A 22,884-nucleotide genomic window follows, 5' to 3' on the forward strand; every position below is an offset into this window, starting at 1 on the left:
CGTTTCTTTTTTGTTTGGCTTTTCGGAGAATCAGGCGGTGCGGGATTTAATGGTGGCAGTCGGTGGTTTACTAGTCTTGCTAGTTCGATTTCTGTGTTAGGTGGTTTGTTTTTGGGTTGGATGGATTATGGGTTGCTTAGTTTGTGCGCTGGGCTTCTTACTTTTTATGGGTTGTTTTTGGAACCCTCTTTTATAGTAAATTAGATCTATAGATCTTGTTAAAATACATCATCGTAAAAAAATAATTATTATTATTATCTATAAACAAAAATATTTTATTTTATTAATTTCATAAATAAAATTATTAAGTATATATTATTATTAACTAAAATTTAATTATATAAAATATATTATTTTTATAAAAAAAATTTACTATTTAATTCTTAAATATTAGCATTATTAATTAATCAGTTTTTATATTTTTAAAATATTAATAAAATATTTTTATCTTTTATTTATAATAATAAAATAGTTCTTTCGTTATTTTATCCATTAAAAATAAATACTCTTATATAGTTTCTAAATATTACTATTATTAATAAATTAATTTTTATATTTTTAAAAATCTATTAAAATATTTTTTTAAATGAAATAATTTTTAAATTTATTAAATTTTTATTTTCAATAAAATTATTTATTTATCATAATGCAATTTATTTGATATATTTAATATACCATCTCATTATAATAAAATAATCCCTTTATCTAACATGCATCTCTTGCTGGGAAAAAAAATGAAGTTCTATTATAAATTTTTAATTTAATTCTATTCATAAAAAGATTTATCTGTTTAGAATAAATTTAAAAATAATAAAATTTCAATTAAATTATTTTATTTTAAACAAACTAATAATAAATTTAAAACGATTTAATTTCATTCATTATTCTTAGTATTTCTAAACTACACATAAACATTTACTCTTATAAATAATAATTATTTTTATCACATTTAAATTTTTTAAAAAATATTATTAATATTTTCACGATATTTAAAATTTAAATTTTAAAATAATTTTTTATTATTAAAAATATGAATTAAGATGGATTTTTTTAAAAAAATAATAAAATAATAAAAATAAATTTAATAATATTATTTATAAATGCTATATTAATACTTAATAATAAATTAAATTAAATTATAAACCAAATTTATGCGACTCATGAACCATTCTGCATCATTTCTTATGTAAATTTGTGATTGTTTATTTTGATAACATTTTGATTTTTAGTCGCAGCCAAAAAGAACATTTACCGCACCTCCATCAAATCATAACAGTCTTGCAAGAAAATGAGTTAATTATTAATTTAAAAAATATATATATATGACGAAGCGCGTTCTATTTTTTGAATTTGTTGTTAATGCAGAAGGAATACATGTTGATGAGAAGAATGTAGAGACAATACAAAACTAGCCCATTCACATAAATATTTCAGAAATTCACAACTTTCATAGACTTGCTACTTTCTATCGATGATTTATCAAAAATTTCAGTAGTATTGTTGTCCCTATCACAGATTATTTGAAGAAAGAGAGAGTGTAGAGATTTACTTGGATTAACTCTGCCAACAAAATTTTTAAAGATATTAAAGATAAGTTTACTTCTGTCTCTATTTTTGCTCTACCTAATTTTGATAAACTGTTTGAGATTGAATATGATATTTCTGGAGTTTGAATTGGCGGTGTGTTATCGCAGTCTAATAGGTATAGTGCTTTCTTTAGTGAGAGATTAAATGATATTAGGAAGAAGTGGTCTACTTATGAGCAAGAACTATATGCAGTGTTCTAGGCTTTTAAAACTTGGGAACAGTATCTGATAGAACGGTAGTTCATTATTCACATAGATCATCAATCTTTGATTCACTTTAAGATTAAAAAACATGTGAATAAGATGCATGCTTGATAGACAGTTTATTTTAAAACTTTTCATTATGTCATAAAATATAAGGATGGTCATGATAATAAGATAGCAGACGCTTTGAGTAGGAAGGCTGCTTTGTTGATTACAATTAATCAGGAGGTCGTGGGTTTTGAATTTCTAAAGGATTTATATGCTGCATATAATGATTGTGCTTATATATGGATGAAGGTCCATACTCGAGAGCCTGCTAATGGATTCTTGATACATGATAGATTTCTTTTTAAGGAGAACAGATTATACATTTTTTATTCTTCTCTGCAGGAAAAATTGATTCGAGAGGTCTACGGTAGAGGTTTGAGTGGTTATTTGGGGCGTATCAAGACTATTGTTGATTTAGAGGATCATTTTTATTAGTCGCAATTGAAAAAGGACATACGTCGGATGGTAGTGCCCCGTTTGTTAAACTCTGAAGGGTCATGCCTAGAATACAGGCTTATATACTCTATTACCTATTTCAGAATACCCTTGGGAGGACTTGACTATGGATTTTGTTTTTAATCTTCTACGTACTCAACATGAATCTGATTCTATTTTTGTTGTCGTTGATAGATTCTCCAAAATGGCATATTTCATTCCTTACAAGAAAACTAATGATATTTCTCATATTGCAAAATTATTTTTTCAAGAGGTTGTTCGTTTATATGGCATTTCTAAGACTATTACTTCTGACAGAAATATAAAGTTTCTACCTCACTTTTGGATGACTTTATAGAAACATTTTGGAACTGAATTTTGATACAGTAGTGCTGCTCATCCTCAAACTGATAGTCAAACTGAAGTGGTGAATCTTACTATTGCCCAAGCAAAATTTGCTTACAACAGTTCTGTCCACAGCTCTACAAATATGTCACATTTTGCAGTTGTGTACAGAAAAATTTCAGCACATACAATTGATCTTATTGCACTTCCTACATGTTTTCATAACAGTATTGCAGCAAACAACTTTGCAAATCAGCATGTCGACATTTTCAAATAGGTACAACAATACTTTACGGAAGTCAATGACAAATATAAAGTTACACCTGATAAACATAGATGTTTCAAGTATTTCAATATTGGTGATCAGGTTATGGTGTATCTATGCAAAAAACATGGTGGAGGACAGAAAAAACTTGACCTAAATAATATTGGTCTATTTCGAATTATTCAAAAGATTAATGACAACGCCTATGTTCTTGACCTATCAGGTTATATGAAAATTTTCAAGACGCTTAATGTGCTAGATCTATTTTAGTACTACCCTGCTGATGACAACTCGAGGTCGAATTCTTTACAAATGGAAGGAAATGATGCGGAACAATTAGTCTTAGATTTTATGGCAAACTTAAATCGACCTTAATTTCTGCTTCCGACATCCATTGGAGACCCACAATAACTTTTCGAAAATAAAATTTTGATATGCACGACTTTTAAAAGTGTGACTAAGGTCATAGGCCTGTCACAAAGTTCAGAACAAAAATTCCATCATTTAGGAATCAATTTTATATTTTTATTATTTTTTTAAATTTTATCATAATTTTTCGTATTAAAAATTTTTCTATTATAAATAACTATTTTCTGGATTATTTGAGATATTTTTCGATTTTCAAAAATTTAATAAAATATTTCAATTTTTACAAATTTCGTTTTAATCAAATATTATTAGTTAAAATTATTGATTAAATTTAAACTGTGTTATTTTAATAATTTTAAAATAGTGATAAATTAATGGCTTTCCTAAAAATTTAGCAATCTCATAATAATTCTCAATAGTTAAAAGAATCATTGTAAAAAGGTCAGTAGATTTTGCCATTTAAATAGCGTTATATTATTCATATCTCTTCTCCAAATGTTTTTTTAAAGTGTTTTTGGCAATTTTGAAAGAATTAATCCTTCTTTTGATGATTAACTGTAATGGAGAAATGAAAAGAAATTAGAAGGGAGAAATGAAAAAAAAAAAAAGAAATTTACTTCATTTTATTTGAATATATTATTAAAATGGGAGAGAAATACAATTTTTCTATTGAATAAATGACTATCATGTTTCCCAAACTAAGAAATAGAGGCTTTTTAAGGGATTTAAAGTATTTTAATACAATTAATTCTTATTTCTCTTCTATTTTCACCAATTTAAATAGAAATGATTTTGGCAAAATGTAAGAAATTGAAAAATGTAATTTATCCTCCTTTCTTCTATTTCTCTTATTTTTTTGTCTATATCAAAATAACAGAGCTTAAGGAATTTTTTTTTTTTTTAAAAATCTATTTCCTCTCTAAATAAAATATAATTGAATTTCTACAAAATATTGCAGAAGTCTATTGGACGAAAAAAAAAATCTAGTTAAAGTTACCTGTCATCAATGCATAAAGATAATTACAAATAATTATAAAAAATTAATTTTATTTTTTAAAATTAAAAAATCAGGCTTTAATTACAAAAAGCCTCGGATTTTTGTACATTCAGACATTATAGGGTGGAGGCAAAGCAGCAACATACTTTTTAAAACAGTAGTCAGCTACCTCCTTTTATATGCTAAGAGAAATAACTCAATTAAATTTCTATATATTTTTTTAAACGGCTAAATAAATTTGATTTAATTTTTTATACGATAAATCTCTGAATTTTATATTTAAAGTTAAATAAGTTATAATCTAATATAATATTATTTTTTATAATTTAAAATATTAAAATTTAATATTTTAATTAATATAAAATTAAAAAATATATAAAAATAGAAAATATTTTTAAAATTTTAAAAGTATATATAGATACCATCTTTTAAAACATTTTGGGAGCTTTGATCCTTGTCCTTGGACTCCATCTTGCTCACTTCTTAGCAAACCAATCCCTCTCATCTTGCTTAGGTCCTTGTATTTGTATTTAAGAGTGGAAAGTGATTCAAACCCCTAATGCAAACCTATAGAGAGATTGTAAGGTTTTTCAAGCACCTCGTGGAAGCTTGAGGGAAAGAGAGAGCAAGGAAATACTGTAACAGATTGACAAGCACTAGCGAAGCTTCTTGGTGTTCTGGCTTCAATTTCCTTCTTCATGTTATGGTGTGCTGTGTAAATTTTCTTGAATTATACTTGCAAAGTCTTCTGAGTTTTGTTTATGTTTCACTTCTACACGAGCTTTTAAGTGTTAAGCTTTCAATTTTTCGTAGAACCACAGGCAAGATTTGAAAAATTGATCAACCATGACAATCTCTTGCCTCCTTTGGTGTTAGGTTTATTGGTGTATAATCAGTGACCCTGTTCGTTTTAATCAAGGGCTGCAATTGTGGAATCCTCAAGCTGACAAAATTTGACAGTTGGGTGCTGCTTTGGAAATGGCTAATTTGACAGCATTCTTAAATATGATCACGTTAATTACAATGCGTTCAGGTAGAGATGTGCTTCCAATTCCTATTCACAGAGGCAATGCCAAGGACAATCATCATAATACAGCAAACTTTTAACCTTGCATAATATAATCCAAGTTATCTATCCTTTTCAATCATATGGATATGCTTCAATTTATGCAGCGAACCCTTTGTCAAGAGAGCTCCATGGACCAGATGGAAAGCTCAGACAAGCTTGTCCTGATGCTTCCGCCATCTGTTCTTCTCCAATTCCAGCATTGCAGAGGTTTGCAATAGAGCGCATATGCTTCATTCCGTACTGCGACAAGGATCCACAACGCCTCTCAAATGTCCTCACCTACACAACATAACAGGACAACTTATCAAGAGAGATGGGTAAAGTGGATATCAAATTGGTGTCCTCTGAAGATAAGAAGTAGAAATATTACGAGTGTTCGGAGGCAGGCCCAATCATCAACAAGAGGTTGTCCAGCAGGACGAACAGTGTCCAGCACCTCTGAGGCTTTTTCAATTCCAAATAGGAGCTTCCCAACAAGTTTTATGCTGTGGTCTATATGCATCCTATGAGACATTGCTTCAACAAACTGCTTCTGAGCTTCAATCTTTCTAGCGGAGCCATCAGGGGCCTTGCGATACTGTAGAAAATAGATGGCAGCTACAGTTTAGATTGAGTAAAAGCTCAAGAGTTGGCTGTTTTCAGAAAAGTAAGATATTGAAAATGGGATAATCTCCACTGTGTTGGAATGATGCATGATTTCCAGTTCTTACAAAAGTAATTCTGACGATTCTAACTAATTTAATCAAAATACTCATTCTCATTACACCTACCTTCAGCATAGAAATAATGAATTTTTTTGCACAAGTAGATTCTTCCTTTTCCAATTAATGATTCACAACATTAAAAAGAAAATACTTCAATTTCATATGGAATAAAGAGGTAGAACAAATACCTTTTGCCAGAAATGTATGAGATCAGCATCACGCTGGTTAACAGCTTTTGAAGGCAGTCTCAAAGTGTTCTCTTCCACAAAAGTATAGTTATCATTTGCTGGATTTGTACCCATATACCGGAAGAGATCATTCTTGCTAAGTCCTATATCACCATATTGCATCACATGAGAGCCATAAACAGAATTGTCACTTGCAGTTCTCCTTTTAACCTGCAAATGGATCACAATATATCCAGATGACAACGCAGGCAAGCAAAGACACCATATCAGAGTGAAGGCACTTAGCGATGTACTCCACTGTTTACTTCAAACAATGAAATTAATGACTTTGTGATGTAGAGTCATACGAAGAAATGAACACTCAAATTATATTAGTTCTCACTTGTCAATATCAATGATAAGTAGCTCTCCAATAACATACTGAGAAGATATATGTACTCATAGATAATATTAGTCCTCCCGCTATGAGGATTAGGAACCTGAAGATAAGTAAATAGTAATACCAATCCAATCTAATTAGGATTATAAAAATCAACCCTAATTCAGAAATTCTAAATAAGAGAATTCCCAAGTAATTAAGATACTATTGTCTAAAATGTCCAAAATCATAGAAATCTAAAATTTTTAATTTAGGTTGAAAAAAATTAAATCAAAAGAATTTAGGAATTTAGTTTCTCTTGACTGCATCACTTGTTATTCCACAATGGCAACATGACATGGATGGATAAATGTTCTTACCAGTTGATATTGTTGATGTAGAGTTTCTGTCCGTAAATTATGCATGTCACTGTTGAAAAGTTCAAAATATTAAAACATGTATGAAAACAAGCAATTGGCAATTGAAAACATCAATAAACTTAGCAAATTATAGAAAAGTAAATGATATGCTTGCATCTAATGGCTATGCTCTCCTTTCAGTACCAACATCCTGACATCTAGTTGAACAATAGATCTGAACACAAAAACTCAGCATACCTGTCCTCCATCCAAGCAACACTATACAAGTCACCCAAACAGGTGTCATATTCTGGGGGAGGACTAGGATACTCTCCAGGGCAGTAGGTTCCCCAACTACTCTCCACTGCATTAGATGCTGTGGTTGCATAAATATTCAAACCCTCAGGAAGAAGGCCCTCAAAGATGCTCCCAGATTCACAAGCTTCAAGATAGAACACCTACAATTATAAAGATACCGCCTGTCAAAAAGAATTAACTTGCTGAAACTGATATGACATTTTTAGTTGAGTTCAGTGAGCAATTTACCAAGCTTTTATAGCTCCCAGACGCATGCTTCTTTTTTAAGACATCAATCAGATCATCGGCATAAAGGTAAGGATTGGTAGGCATTCCTGATAGTAAACCAAAAAATGGACAAGGACCAACTTTTAGCAATTGGAAATAAGATCAATTTCTGAGAATTGATAAACAACAGTTCAATCCAATGAATACCGAGTAAGATGGATTAGCAAAGAAACAACATTTCTGGTAGTAGTTTTTCGGGGCTAATCAAAACATACTAACTGCTTGGAATTGAAAACACCATATTAAACTCAATTAACTTGTTTAACCTCAAGACTTATGCACAATAGAGACTGAGAGTTCCTAATTGTGGTCAACGAGAAAACTTTAGGGTATACCAAATAGCGTTCAATCCCTTCTCAAAATCGAACCTTGGTCTAGCACATTGTTCTTTAATCAAAAGGCAATCAGGAAATTGGAAGAGGAGAAGTTAAAAGGTTCAAAATTTTGTAGCTATGTACTGCTGCTGTCCACCTTTATGGTTTAAGCCACAGACTAATTCTCCTTTCACACTTTTGCAACAGCAACATAAAAACCATTTTTCAGTTTGGTCACAAACTCTCAGAAGCATCCTAGTCCTATTACAAGGATATTAAGCACAGAAGCACTGAGAACATTCTTCCCGAGATTATGACTTCAGTTTGAAACTAAAATGCAACGTCATCATTTGAGATTTAAAATCAGACAGAAAAGCAAATTTTTTTACATACTATTACTAAGCATGTAATAGTTAAATTAGGATTGAAGCATTCAATTGATACTAACCTAGCACCCCAGGACCCCCATGATCGGAGTAATAAATGAAAATATGATCATTAGGACCACTATCCACAACTTTCCCACTACCCCCAGTAAGAGCAGTTTTGTTTCCAAGGATAGCAGCAAAAAAATTGTTGACAGTTACATCTTCACCAGTGTAATCCTGCAATATGAAAATCCACCTAATGAGAAGGCAGGCACAATTTATTCATGGGTAAATTAACAAGATCCAGAAATAAGCACGCCTTTGGAACGCCTTTATAAACATCCTCGCCATGTGGATTGTTAATGATGACCCCAGGCCTTGGGTTCTCCTCATTATAAGCAATGTCATCATACATGAAAACCACAATATTTTCCTCCCTCAGTCCACCTTTTCTCAATAGTTGATAGGCGTGGCAAATATCAGCCTGCAGAATCAAAGGATAGCCATCATCAATCAAAAGATAAAACGATAAACATTGGCACCCCTAAACTGATCATTATGGAGCCACTGAGATTCATGCCACAAATTTGTAATGGATTTTTAGCAAATCAGGCTCAACAGTGATCTCCTGGATCTATTGGAATATTTTTTTAGAAAAATTGTGCATTTTCCTTAATTAACTTCAGACATTTTCTTAAAAGTTGATACACATATTATTTTGTAAAAAGAGTGCCTTCTGTTACTTGAGTGTTGCAGGGGTATTGTATGGTTGTTTTTGCCCATTTCTTCTCCAGTTGTTCTATAAAGAAGTCCTCCTAATGACCCATTCCCCTATGATTATGAGAGTTTCAATTTCAAACACTAAGAACTGCGAAAATTCAGAAGCTTTTAGTCATCTACCTCTGCAACAAGTATAAAAACTCTCTTGTGATCCTTCACTTGCTTCCCCCTCAACAAGAAAGAAATAAGAGAATAAAAGAAAAGAGATTAATACACGATTGAATGTCTTATCCACGTAAGACATTGGGCAGCTCCCAACGAGCTCAATGTGGGTTGTCAGTAGATGTTAAAGCTCATAATAACTATACAAACAGTAAACGAGCTAAAACAGAGCGTTTAGCTGTATGACATCCACATAGATCCAGCATTACAGCTAAGTAAATGAGTTTAGCTTGTCCTTTGTAAATATGCAAGCTTTTTGAGAAATTTCATCGCCTGACAGCAACACAATAGGCACCGGCTCAAAGAAACTCTTCATTCAATCCCAGCAAATACAAGGTAAGAACACATAAACAATTGAAACCATTGGTAATACCAAGACAAGCAATGAAAGTAAACAACTAATCTTCGTCTGGTCAATAAAGAGCTCATTACTGGTTTTGATTTTTGACAATATTTGCACAGCTGAACAACATTAACCCTATGTTTGGATCCTTAGTTGTACAATGGAAATGAGGAGAAATTAAAGAGGGGAAATGAAAAGAAAAGAAAATAAGAAAAATTAAAATTCTTTACATTGTTCGGATACCTTGCTGCATTAGTGAAGTAATAAAAATTCTCCTCTATTTGAATTTACTTAATTGACATAAGTTATGATTTTCTTTATGCGGTATCAAGGATATGTAAGTAATTTTAACATAAATATAATGTAATAATAGCTATTTCTCTCCATTAGAAATTTGGAAAGAAATTTTTTGGCTAGTAAACAGAAGTGGAGAAATGAAATTTCTCCTCTTTTCTCCTTCTTTCTCTTCTTTTTTTCCCCTCCAATTTGTTACCAAACAAAGTGATGGCTAGAAATTCAATTTCTTTTCTTTTCTTTTCTCCACATTTCCTTCCATCCAAACAAAGCATTAATCACCAAATAAGAACAACTAGAAGTGTACTCCAATCCAACTAAATCTTAATTCTAAACTACGTAGACTGAGATACGAGGATCACTTTCCTCCTTTAAGACCACTAATTCTTTTTTCACCCCTACCCACGTCATCCTAAATTTTGCGTTGGTATTTTTTTTCTATTAATTTCAAAGTACGCAAACGCACCGGTGCTTTTAGCATGATTTCTTCATAGAACCATGAGATAGAAAATTTCGTTCTGTTTGGTTGTTGTTATACTTCCCGAAACTACAAAAAAAAAAAAAAAAAAAAAAAAAAAAAAAAGACACAACTAATCTTATTTAGATATTCATCTTCCACCCTCCAAGCTCCAACAAGGAGCTCTAACTAAGAAAAGCCAGATTCATAAAAACTACACAACTTGATAATTCGAAATCACAAAATACAGTAGTAAAGAGTTAAAAATTATTCAGAAGGGAAAGAAAAAAGGTACCCTCAGCCAACGCGTGAAGATAAAGTTGCAAAGGTTTAAAAAATATTTTTTAAGAAAATAATAATTAGCCGTAATATAGAAAATTAAGGAGTAATCATTACCTGGTGCCTGTAATTCCAGTATCCGCTAGATCCAGCAAGAAGAATCGCCCATTTCGTCCCAGTGGAATCTTCATCCTTAGCATCATGAACGCCATCAGGATGGAAGAAACTAGCCATTTCCGATGGCAACCGGATAACGTCTTCGACGAGGTCTCGTCTACCGGCGGAGATACCGCATAGAGCAAACAATAAGAGAATAACGCCGGCGGCGAGGCGCGTCATGATCGGTTTTCCGGTAAATCGGAAGGAACTTCGAATAGTTGGTGAAAAGTGAAAATATAGGTAGGCGGGTTTAAGATAATAGGCAGGCGTGTTTATTTATAGACAGCTGTTGCTTAACAGATGGCCCAACTTATTCCAACTGGGTGGGTCCCGTTCTCCATAGACGGTCAGGATACGATTATCTGACGAGAGGAGAAATGAAATCCCACCGTCATACGTCTGCGTTAAAACGGAGGATTAACGAAAGTTACACAGTAGCCCTGTGCGCATAATCCCTTCCCTTGCGTAAATATAGGAACGAGTAGATAAATTCTCCTTTATACTCGAGAATATATATATATATATATATATATATATATATATATAATTATCTCAAAAAAAATATTTATATAATTAAAATTTTAATAAATCACATATAAATATCCAGACAATTTATTACAAATAAAATTTTCCATACTTTTTACAATTTTTTTAACAATTTTCCATATATTATATTGGAGTTTCTATTATTATTTGCTTTAAAATAAAATAAATTTATTATTATGAAAATAAATTATATAATCAATTTAATTATCAATTTTTTTATAAAACTGAATTGAATTTAAATAATTAAAATTTTTAAAAATATAAATTAAATTAAAAAAAATTAAAAAATTAAACAAAATACAAATATTTGACTTTAATTTTTTAATGATTTAGAAACATATATTTTTTAATCTTATATTTTCTTTCATATTACTGAATAAAAAATAAATTATTAAATATTTTATCATTTAGTTTTTATATTTTAGAAAAATTTATAAATTAATTTCTTAGTTTTAAAAAATAAAAACATCATTTAGATATTAACAAATCTATTAATAAGTTATTTATTAAATTTAATTGTTCTACTATTTAATTTTATAATATAAAAATTTTATTAATTAATTTATTAATTTTATAAAAATTTAAATTAATTATACTTTATTAAAAATAGTTTAAACTTTTTTAATATTTAATAGTTAAATTTTAAAAAAATTTAATTAGTAAAATTTTTAAAATTTTAAAGATATTTTAATTAATTTTTTAATTAATTTTTTACAACTAAAAAACTAATCAATAATTTTTTTATATCATAATAATTAAATAATAAGATTTTTATCAAATTTAATTAGTTCTTATAATAAATTAATTATTACTTCACCATGTTATATATACTTAATAATTCTACATATCCATTTAGATATTTATTATGGATAGGAATCTTGTGGGGATGGGATCTATCAGAGCCGTCGATAGCCTGGTTCCGCATGCGAGATACAGTGGAATCTGCTGTACTGAATAGCTATGGTTTTGAATATTTGTAATCGGTTGCTTCGGGAAACGGAAACTCAGTCTGCCTGTTGGAGCCACAGTGATCGATTGCAATCTCATTGGAAGGGATTTATTAGCAAAGCAATTTTTGGATAATTTACATTATAGTATTTGAATTTTAATAAAATTTATAATTTAATCTCTTCCTGTTAGACGATTTAATTTCTAAAATTTTATATTATTAATAAAATAATTTTTAATTAATTTTATTATTAATCAACTATTAATTAAAAAATTAATTTAAATTAAAAAATTAAATTTTTATAAATATAAAATTATAAAAATTAAATTATTATAAATTATTAAAATTAAAATAATTATACTATTATAAAAAATAAATTTAAATTTTAATATAAAAACTATTTTATTAATGTAAAAAAATCAAGTACTATATTATTTATTATTAAAATAATAAAGATTGAATTATGAGTTTTATTAAATTTTAGAAACTTTGTTATAAATGACTTTTTTTTAATTATTTAATATTTAATTTATTAAAAAAGTAATTTATAACAAAGTTTTTAAAGTTTAATAAAATCTATAATTTAGTTTCTATTATAATTAATAATACAATTAAATCACTCTATTTATAATAAAATTTTAACTACTTTTTTTAATTAATTACTTCAGTTTTAATAATTCTCTTTATTTTAATCTACTATTAAAAGTGAGAGAATAAAAAATATGCACTGCAAAATTGTATGAATAAATATTATATTTAATAGACATAGAGATATAATTAAAAAAATAATATTCATTAATTTTTTAAAATTACAAATAATTTTAGGTAAAATAATTTCAGAAAAAAAATATAAGAAAAATATAGTGCGAGGAAGTAGTTATTTCACATGTGGTAATTTATATCTGTAACTCTATTTGAAATAAAATAATAATTACTCTAATTACAAAAAAAAATAAAATTTAATGAATTTTTTATATTTTATTTTAAATTTTTTAAGTGAATGTTTTTTTTATAAATTAATCATATTATAAAAGGTATATAATATTAATGAAAAAATATAAATAATTCAAAATAATATATAAACATAATAGTTCTTATAAAATTTTTTAAAAAAATTAAAGTATATGACTTTGTGCTTTATTTATAAATTTATAAAAATAATTTCTATTCTTATAAAAAAAATTTTATGAAAAATTCATACACCACTCATATTACTTTATTACTAAATTATTTCTGTAATTAATAAATATTATTTATCAATGAATATCAATAATTAATATAACAAAAATTAATACATAAATTAATAACATATACAATTCAATAAATTTCCATTATACCTATAATCATGATATCTCTTATTCATTAATCGATACCAATAAAATTTTTAACAGATTTAATAACCGACTCTAACTTTTTATAATATAAAACTGGGAAAATTACTTTTTAGTCCCTGAGGTATAGCGTAATTAACAGATTTGTCCCTCTATTTTTAGAAACCAACACTTTCGTCCCTGAGGTTTAATTCCGTCAAAATTCAAGGTCCCTCCGAAAAAAATTTATGTTAAGTCAATGATTTTCACCTGGTCAAAGAAAAGAGAATAAATATAATCCCAAAAATACCCTTATCAATAATAAAATGAAAAAAAATACTATTTAGTCCCTATAGTATGGAAAAACTCGCTACTTAGCCCCTCAATTTTGAAAAATATATTAAAATGTCCCTAACATTTTAAAAAGTCTACTAGTTAGTTCCTCTATTAATTTTATCACTAAATATTTTACTATTTAGTCCCTATAGTTTAGAAAAAAAATTAATTAGTCCCTCAAATTATTAAAAAATTTACTAATTAGTCACGCCATATCATGGAAATTTTAGATCTTTTTTTATAACACTTAACGACTAAAATTAACGGAAAGACTAACTAGTAAATTTTTTAAAATATCAGAGACATTTTAATGAATTTTTAAAATGGCGAGCAGTGATCGATGACGAACAGCATCACAAAAAATATTTATATTGAGTTTTAACTTTTTATTTTTAATAATTTAAATTTTATATATTTTTATTTTTATTATTTTTGCTGAATTTGAATCTTAAATTTATTAAAATTTTTATTTGTTTATGGAAATTGAGTTTGAGATTTTCTTTCTTGAATTTTGACGAAATTAAACTTTAGGGACTAAAATGTTGAATTCAAAAAAATAGATGGACAAATATGTTAATTATATAATATCTTAGGGACAAAAATATATTTTTTTCTTCAATTCTTTGAGAGAGAGACCTATAAATTTGTAGAAATTAAATTTCAGGGACTAAAGTATTGAGTTCTAGAAAGGGTAATTCGGTTATTTTTCCTATCACTAACGGTATTTTTGACGGAGGGACCTCTAATTTTGACGGAATAAAATCTCAGGAACGAAAGCGTTGGGTTCTAAAAACAGAGGGACAAATATGTTAATTACGCTATATCTCAGAAACAAAAATAATTTTCCCTATAAAACTATTCATTACATTCGCCAATTCAATTATTTTACTGATTTGAGAGTTGAAATTAATTACTGCTTATAAACACGAATGGCATTTTAATTTTATTTTCTACCACATTAAATATCAATTTTTATTTTTAATTTTTAATTTAAATTTTAATATTAAATTATTATTAAAAAATAAAATAAATCTAAAATTAAATTAAATGAATTGAAGAGGGTGTAGTCCGTCTGAAATTTAGCAATTATCTATATTTGAAATGTATATAATTTGAATATAAATTATTTAATTAATTCCACAATCATAAAATAAATCAGGTTTACGTAGATATAATTAATTTCGGTTGAGTTTAATTAAGACTTATCAGCTTTATATAGGACTGTAATATCAATATCTAAATTCTATTCGTAGAAATGTATTAGAGTTTTTTTTTTTTTTATAAATAATCTACACTAAATAGAAAATTATTAAAGAAAAATAAATAAATGCAATCACTATCAATATTCATCATTATTGTTATTATTATTAATAATTTATATTTTTTATTTTATTGTCATTATCATAATTAATAATTTATTTCCTAATAATTCATAAAAATTTAAAATCACATCTTTATATGAAACCAAACGAGATGCAATTATTAACTATGGAATATTATATCAACTAGCATCTGATAAACTACCAATTTAAGAGAATTCTTAAAGAAATTCTTAACGAGACTTTGAAATTTTGTGAAATTTTGTTAGGAAGTTACTCATATTATTTAATTATGTTTTATTTTTAATAATTTTTTTAAAATATTTTTTAATATTTAATAAAATTTAATGTATTTAATATAAATATAATTAAAAAATTATATTTTTTACCATTTATGAAAAAATAAAATAAATAAAAATGATATAATGGAAAGAATATAATTTTTTTTCTGTATTTATCTTCAATACTACTCTGTAAAAAGTGGTAAAATTTAATTAAATTACGCATCTATTTAATATTGTCGGTGAAGTTAGTGAAAAATAGTAGTAGTTTAAATATATTGATTAAAATTGTTTTTAATTAAATTTAAACTTTAATTGTCAAAAATGAAAATTTCAAATTTAATGAAATTTAAGCTATTTTTAAGAAAAATATTTCATCTTTTAATAAAAGCAGTATGGAATTTTTTACCTATTAAAATTTTTGTGAACATTATTTATTATTTGAATATTATAATGAAATAATAAAATATAAATTAATTTTTTAAAAAATATAAAATATTTTTTACAAGTATTCAGAAATTGTAATGTTATGTCCATAAATGATGGGCAAAGGGCTGCGCAAATATCAGTTTCCATAATAAACAAGAGAGGCAAAGATAGAAAGAGTGGGAGGTGCATCAACATCCAATGGTCTGTCGTTAATATTCAGTTTTATTTTTGAGTACATTGATTCTAATAGATTCCATAACTGTCTCTATCACTTGGGAATTTGGATAAGAGCTTGGATTCCTCGAGTGAGAACCTCAATAGCTCTATCTTGACGTGGCATTCATGTTATATGATTCTCGTTAGGCCAATCTACAAGAAAATAAAGGGTTAGGTCGATGATAGCCTATATAAGCCGTTTGAATATTTAAATTATTAATTCTCCATTTAATATGATCCACTTTGATAATGCTGGCATTTAAATGACTACACTTAAATAGAAGTTTAATTCATTGGATTGATAATCGATCTGTAATCAATTCTTTAAATCTCTTTATATTTGACTTTGAAAAGGGACCTATAAAATAAAAAAAATGTCAGAATTTATTGAGTAAGTTTCCGGTCAAAACTCTCCGACGCGTAAGTCAAATTTAAAAACTCAGTGGAGTTAAGAGAAATAAAATTAAAAAAAAAAAAATAATAGTTTTTGGTTTCCTTCATGTGACTGAGAGAGATCAATTATTCTTTCTAAAAAGGAGAGATAATTTTTTAAGGTTAGTTTGGTATATAAATACTTTTGAATAAATTTGATGTGTTTATTGCCGTGTTTTTTAGTGTATTTGCTCTAAACCATTATCTTGATATTTTTTATATGTCATTTTGGTTATTAATAAAAAAAATTTTTATTATCATTATTATTTGTTTGCATGTTATCTAATAATGATTAACATCTCAGATTATTTATTATTATGGTGATAATAATAAAATATGACTAATATAATTATTGATCGATAAGCATGAGATGATTATGTATATGTTGATATAATTCAATAATTATAGATATTTGTTAGAGAACAAAGTATTGGATGGACCTACATTGAGATTACTACATGAATTATTGTCATAAGTGAATATCAATATAGTTATATTTTAGTCTTTTTACTTGAGATTGTCATAGTTTATAACATAAGAACTGTTATATTTTGACATAACTAAACATTATCTTTAATCGGATAATCATAAAGGTTATAATTGAGTATAATAGAAATTATGTAGAGGATATTGAACAATTAAGATAGAATTTGTCATTCCCTTTGAGAGATATATCTTCTAGCTCCTCAATAAGTGAGACTGAGAAATTCATGGCCTTGCTCAAATGAATTGATAGTGTAATCAATATCATTTGGTTTTATCAGTCTACTTAGAGATCGAGAAATCATAAATTTGAACATTATAAGTTTGATATTGACCATAACTTATGTTCAAACTAGATATCGTGTGACAAAGTGATTAATACATGTTCTATTTGTTAGACTTTATCGGACTATCAATTCTCATATTAATTGAGTAGTCATAATATATTGTTAGATGCCGTTTATAATTTATGGGTCTAATGGGACTAGATCTATTGCTAATTAATGTGAGCCTATTGGGTCACACATAAAAGAACGTCGTTGATATTCTATATCATATTAATAGACTAAAAGCCCATTAATATAATTAAAAATAATAAAGATATTATTATTATTATTATTATTATTAACTATTTAGTATTATAAGATAATAATATTTAAAATATCTGCAGTCTGTCTGTAACTGTTACAAATAAATGATTTTTTCGTTTTGTTTTTTGAAAATAGACTTCGAGAGTGCAATAGTTGATTATGAAAACAACTCTTTTGCGAAAAGAAGTACAGCAAAAAAAATTGAAAACTAAATAAAACCTCCTCTACAAATTGCGAGAAAACAGTTTTTTTGGGCTGACCATTTTTATGAGTTGCAGATTGGGAGCACATAGTTTATCCATCCATTGAGAAAGTTAGCACCCTAAACGGAAACGCTCGTGTGGATATCATTGAGGGTGTTCGTTTTAGGAGCTGCACCATCAGTCCGAAACTGTATATTCTCGTCGAGTCTAACAGGTTAGTATCTTATCTTTCCTTTCGAAATAAACGAAGCACTTAGATCCTATAAGAAAAACAAATATTTTTATTTTTCGTTGTACGTTTTGGATTACAGTAATATCTGGATTTCCTAACAGTATCCCTGTAGGGTGCTTTTATGCAGGCATACAGTACATTAATAATGGTGTTATAGGATAATAAATACAAAAATGGCCGGTTCGTACCCTCTGTATGCACACTTAGAATTCATGTGCTATACCAAGGAGGCGACCAGCTCGTAGGAGTTCGGTATCTTTACTCGGACTTTATTAGGTCGTGCCGGGTTCATTTGAGCTATATAGAAATGAGCTCCATAGTTCAAAGCCAGCGTTCAAAGCCTTATTATTTTTTCTCATTTTAATTTAAAAAAAAAATAATTCATTTTTAAAATTTAAAGTTTAATTATTTTATTTTTTTTAATTTTTTATTTTTTTACCATAAATTCTAATATTTATTAAGTAAATCCCGAAAAAACTTAACTAAATCAGGTTTAATTAATTTTAACTATCATACCTCTATGATACAATCAATCTAGAATATGAAGTGTGAAGTGAAAAAAATTTGAAAAACATCAAAATAGAATAGAGTTCTGGGTTCATTCCAAAAGATAAGACTAGCATGAAAAATAACAACTCCTAGCGGTGTATGAGCTATTAAATTAGCTTGTCTTGGCACCGTACCAGAGCCCAATTGGACTTCTACCTAAAAAACTTTTGAAATAAAAAATAATCTATCTAAACTAAAAAATATCCTCTTATCCCACCTTAATCGCCAAGACTACCTCATTTGAATTTAATTTAATAATAACATATGATCAGTTATGATCTCTCGATCAAACTAAAGGAGATTTTAATCTTATAGCCTTAGCATACTTTGAGTTCAAAATTTCCTATTGAAATAGCAAAATACCACTTATAAAGTGTCCATTTTTGTTCCGTACTGCTACTCTAAAACTGGTCTTATTTTCATGTAAGTGCTAGCATCAACATTGAATTTCAAAAATCCAGAGGAAACTTGCCAACTAAAGTTCTCTTATTGGGTACCTGTAATATGTTGCCCTCTAGGTAATTGAACATGCATCTACTCATCTAAATACTTGAGAGCATGATTCACAATAAGAGTAGCCGGTCAAATTTAGCATTTCAAACTCTTTAGTTTCTCTCATACCATAAGCTTCACCATATTTACTATGTATTTTCTTTTTCCTACTATTTAAAATATAAGAGAGCATTTCACTTAACGGCTTTTACTTCTGAGAGGATGGCAGCTCATTATTTTCCAAACAAGCTCAACATTATTGAGCCATTGGATACCTGTATAAGACATGGGGATCATTCTCTATCTCTTACAAACACAGCACTCAGGAGAAACATTTAAACTTTTAGAAGATAAATTCACTTTAATTGGCAAAATTACCATGCGCAACTCGCCAAAAAACTTTTTTAACTTTTAGTGAAATAGTCGGCCAATATAAATATTTTTATCTTTCAGATAGCACATTTTGACTCAGACTAGTATTAGAATGAATAAAAACATGGTACCCATACTTAACAATACAAAAATATGAGTTTATAAACGATCGTATATATTTATCTGGAAGATAATTCATACTAATACGACGATGAACTATATTCTCTATATAAATATGAGAGGGGGATATTATTAATTAAATTAATATTTTGTGTTAACCCATCTTCATTAATAAAACCTGATACATTAAAATTCTTCAAACCCTCAGTGCAAGGTGTTTTTAGGAAGAAATTAGCTTTCTTTTTTAACCATGGCATCCTCCATGCATTCACAGTTTGTCCATCCCCAATTCTTCATTTAAGTCCTTTCCTTACTAAATTCTGAACCTGCAAAATACTCTAACGTGCATTAGAACCTTCAAAATCTTCTATGAACTCCACTCGTGGGAAATATTTAACTTTTGATTATCCTACTTAAAAATGAATTCCGGTTATTAATTATTCGCCACCCTGCCGACCCAACATCGTTATATTAAAAAATTGGTATTTATATTTTAATAATAAATTTTAAATTCATCACTAAATGAAAATATATATATTGTTTTTTTTAGAAAAAGAGGGATAGAGCCCTTATTTTATTAATTTAGGCCATGAAAGCCCCAACCTATCAGCATCCAGTAAAAATTTAATAGTAATAGGAGGCCATTGATGAATTTTCAAATTAAAATCATCACCAATAGTTAAACTAGTCAAACGATCCGCTACCGCATTTGCTTCCCTGTAAATTTTTACCATCTTGACTTTCCAGTTTCTATTGATAAGATCACGACAATTCCTCACCAAATTAGCAACTCTAAAAACTTCTGCACCTCTACCTGCAAGTAAATCTAACGCGAGTTGAGAATACGTTTGAACTTCAATCTTCTTCCACTCTGAATCCCATACTAATACTAAAGCATAATATATTCCCCATAACTCAGCTTCCATTGCTCCAAATTGCCCAAAAACCGTTAAAAGCCCAAAAGTCATCTACCTTCATTGTTTCGAAAACAACCTGCACAACTTGTCCTTCCTGCTGACAACAATGCATTACCATCGAAATTCACTACCACCCAGCCTGTTTCTGGCGGCTTCCACCCAACATACTTCAAAGACCGGCCTCTCGGTCCAGACCCAGCCTGCATCGAAAACCTCCATGCATGAACATATTCTTTTGCTCGAAGCTGAATAAAGGACGCATCAATAGCATCCTGGTCATTATATATTTTTAGAAATATATTTAAAATATATTACTATAATTGACAACGAATCACATAATTCATTGTTTAATGGAAAAAAAAATATAAATTTAGCAATAAATCACAAGATTCCTTTAGTTTATGAACGAATTTAAGTTTCTTTGCTAAAATCTGATATTTTCGAATAATGTATTGTTAATGAAATCTCCAAAAGAATTACCTCTATATAAATAAATATATAAATAATTTAATTACAATTTTATTTCTATAATATAAAAAAATTCATTAATAAATTTTTTATTTTTAAAAATATATTAAAATATTTATAAATTATTAAAAAAATTTACTAATAAATTATTCGTTTGATTTTACATATTAAATATTATACTATTTAATTTTTATAATATAAAAAAATTCATCATTTAATTATTTAATATTATAAAAATATAAATTAATTAATTATTTTTATTAAAAATATTTAAAATTTTTCTATATATTTAATGAATAAAATTAATATCAGAATTAATTAATAAAATTTTTAAAATTTTATATATTTTTTAATATTAAAAAATTAATGAATTTTTTTATATTATAAGAATTAAATAATTATTATTTTTTTAAATATTTACCTAAATGAGAAATCGAAGAATAGCATAATTATGTGAAAAATAAAAATTGACATGTTCCCTAAAATATATATATATTTTTTATCCATACATTTGACGTCGTCTTTCACTTTCAAACTAAAATAGTTTGAAACGGTTAATCTATATTATATAGGACTAATTAAAAAATATATTTAAATGTCTTATAATTTTTATTTATATTTTTTATACTATAATAATATATAAATTAAATATTATAATTTTATTTATAAAAAACTTTTAAATATATTTTTTAATATTTAATAAAATTTAATATATTTAAAATAAATATAATTAAAAATTAATAAAAATATTTATATTTTTTAATATTTATAAAAAATAAAATAGATAAAAATTACAAAATGAAATGAGTAATTAATAAGATATGAAGTCATATCAAAGGAGCTATCTTTCCATCGTCACGCCTGATGTCTCTTATAAATTATTATGGTTGCGTTTTGAAAGTGGAGGATTTGTGGACCTAACATGCAAAATTAATTAAATCCAAATTAAACTTTCATTTTCGTACCAGCTTTTGAATATGAAAATTCTTATAACTCTTAAATGTGTAAATTCAGTTAAAAAATATTTTTCGTACTAATAAAATATTTTTAAATAATTTATTTTTTATTATAAAAATATTTTCTATCGATTAAATTTTTAAATATTTTAAATATTATAAAATATAAAAAATATTTTTCATATAAAACATTTAACATGTGATTACATTAAAGTTAGTTGGTACTATTATTTTAGAACTATTTTTCTCTTCTCTTGCAAGCAAAGAAATCATTCAATAATTTAGCATGTTTAAAAATGTCTCAAATCCTTCAAACTAAGATTTTCATCAAAGTCGTAATCTTTCTTTGGAAGACAAGTTATCATGCTCATCAATTTTTCAAAGGACTAGGATTTTTACGAAGCTAGTTCAATAATTGCAATATTAGTATTATTATTAATTATTTATTTATTTTTTTAAACAACGAAAAATCAATGCTTTCCATATATATTATAAATTTATTCATATTTGAGTGTGCCCAATCCTCCCACTTTGAACTCTTTTGTTTGGGTGGGGTCGGAATCTGTTTACTTTTTGAATATCTGTGCTTTATTTTTATAATGAAAAATTACTTATTTAGTCTTTTAAAATATAACATAATTAATAAATTTATTTTTTTAATTTTAATATTTTTATTTTTAAGATTTAATTTTGTTAAAAATTAGTATTCTTTATCAAAAATTTCTATTAAATTAATTATTTTCATTTGATGAAAAAAAAAATCTGAAAATACCCTATCAAATAATAAAATAAAAAAATTATTATTTAATTTTTATAGTATAGAAAAATTTATTATTTAATTTTTTAATTTTAAAAAATATATTAAAATATTTCTGACATTTTAAAAAATTTACTAATTAATTTTTCTATTAATTTTATCACTACATATCTTACTATTTAATCTTTATAATTTAGAAAAAATTATTAATTGATTATTTAAATTATTCAAATTAATCTCTATATATCAGGAGTGTTTT

General features: G+C 26.9%; 1 protein-coding gene across 1 annotated transcript; it reads right to left on the bottom strand.

The window, feature by feature from the left end:
- Window positions 1–5,217: 5,217 nt before the first annotated feature.
- Window positions 5,218–10,934, bottom strand: LOC110603677 (vacuolar-processing enzyme). Its single transcript, XM_043951904.1, has 9 exons — window positions 10,627–10,934; window positions 8,514–8,678; window positions 8,275–8,431; window positions 7,474–7,559; window positions 7,186–7,385; window positions 6,949–6,997; window positions 6,211–6,420; window positions 5,689–5,895; window positions 5,218–5,597 (listed from the first exon to the last, which is right to left on the bottom strand). The coding sequence occupies exons 1-9, from the start codon at window positions 10,846–10,848 to the stop codon at window positions 5,415–5,417; spliced, it is 1,479 nt and encodes a 492-aa protein (XP_043807839.1). The 5' UTR covers window positions 10,849–10,934; the 3' UTR covers window positions 5,218–5,414.
- Window positions 10,935–22,884: the final 11,950 nt, after the last annotated feature.

Source organism: Manihot esculenta, chromosome 16 (genome assembly GCF_001659605.2).
Source record: "Manihot esculenta cultivar AM560-2 chromosome 16, M.esculenta_v8, whole genome shotgun sequence".
NCBI classification, from domain to species: Eukaryota; Viridiplantae; Streptophyta; class Magnoliopsida; order Malpighiales; family Euphorbiaceae; genus Manihot; species Manihot esculenta.

Excerpts from the sequence above, each read along its gene's own strand:
- LOC110603677 (XM_043951904.1), bottom strand. The coding sequence starts at position 10,848 with ATGACGCGCCTCGCCGCCGGCGTTATTCTCTTATTGTTTGCTCTATGC. Across the intron at positions 7,560-8,274 it reads TGGGGGTCCTGGGGTGCTAG|GAATGCCTACCAATCCTTAC; the intron begins GTTAGTATCAAT and ends GTTTACTATCAG. Across the intron at positions 7,386-7,473 it reads CTGGGAGCTATAAAAGCTTG|GTGTTCTATCTTGAAGCTTG; the intron begins GTAAATTGCTCA and ends TTATAATTGTAG.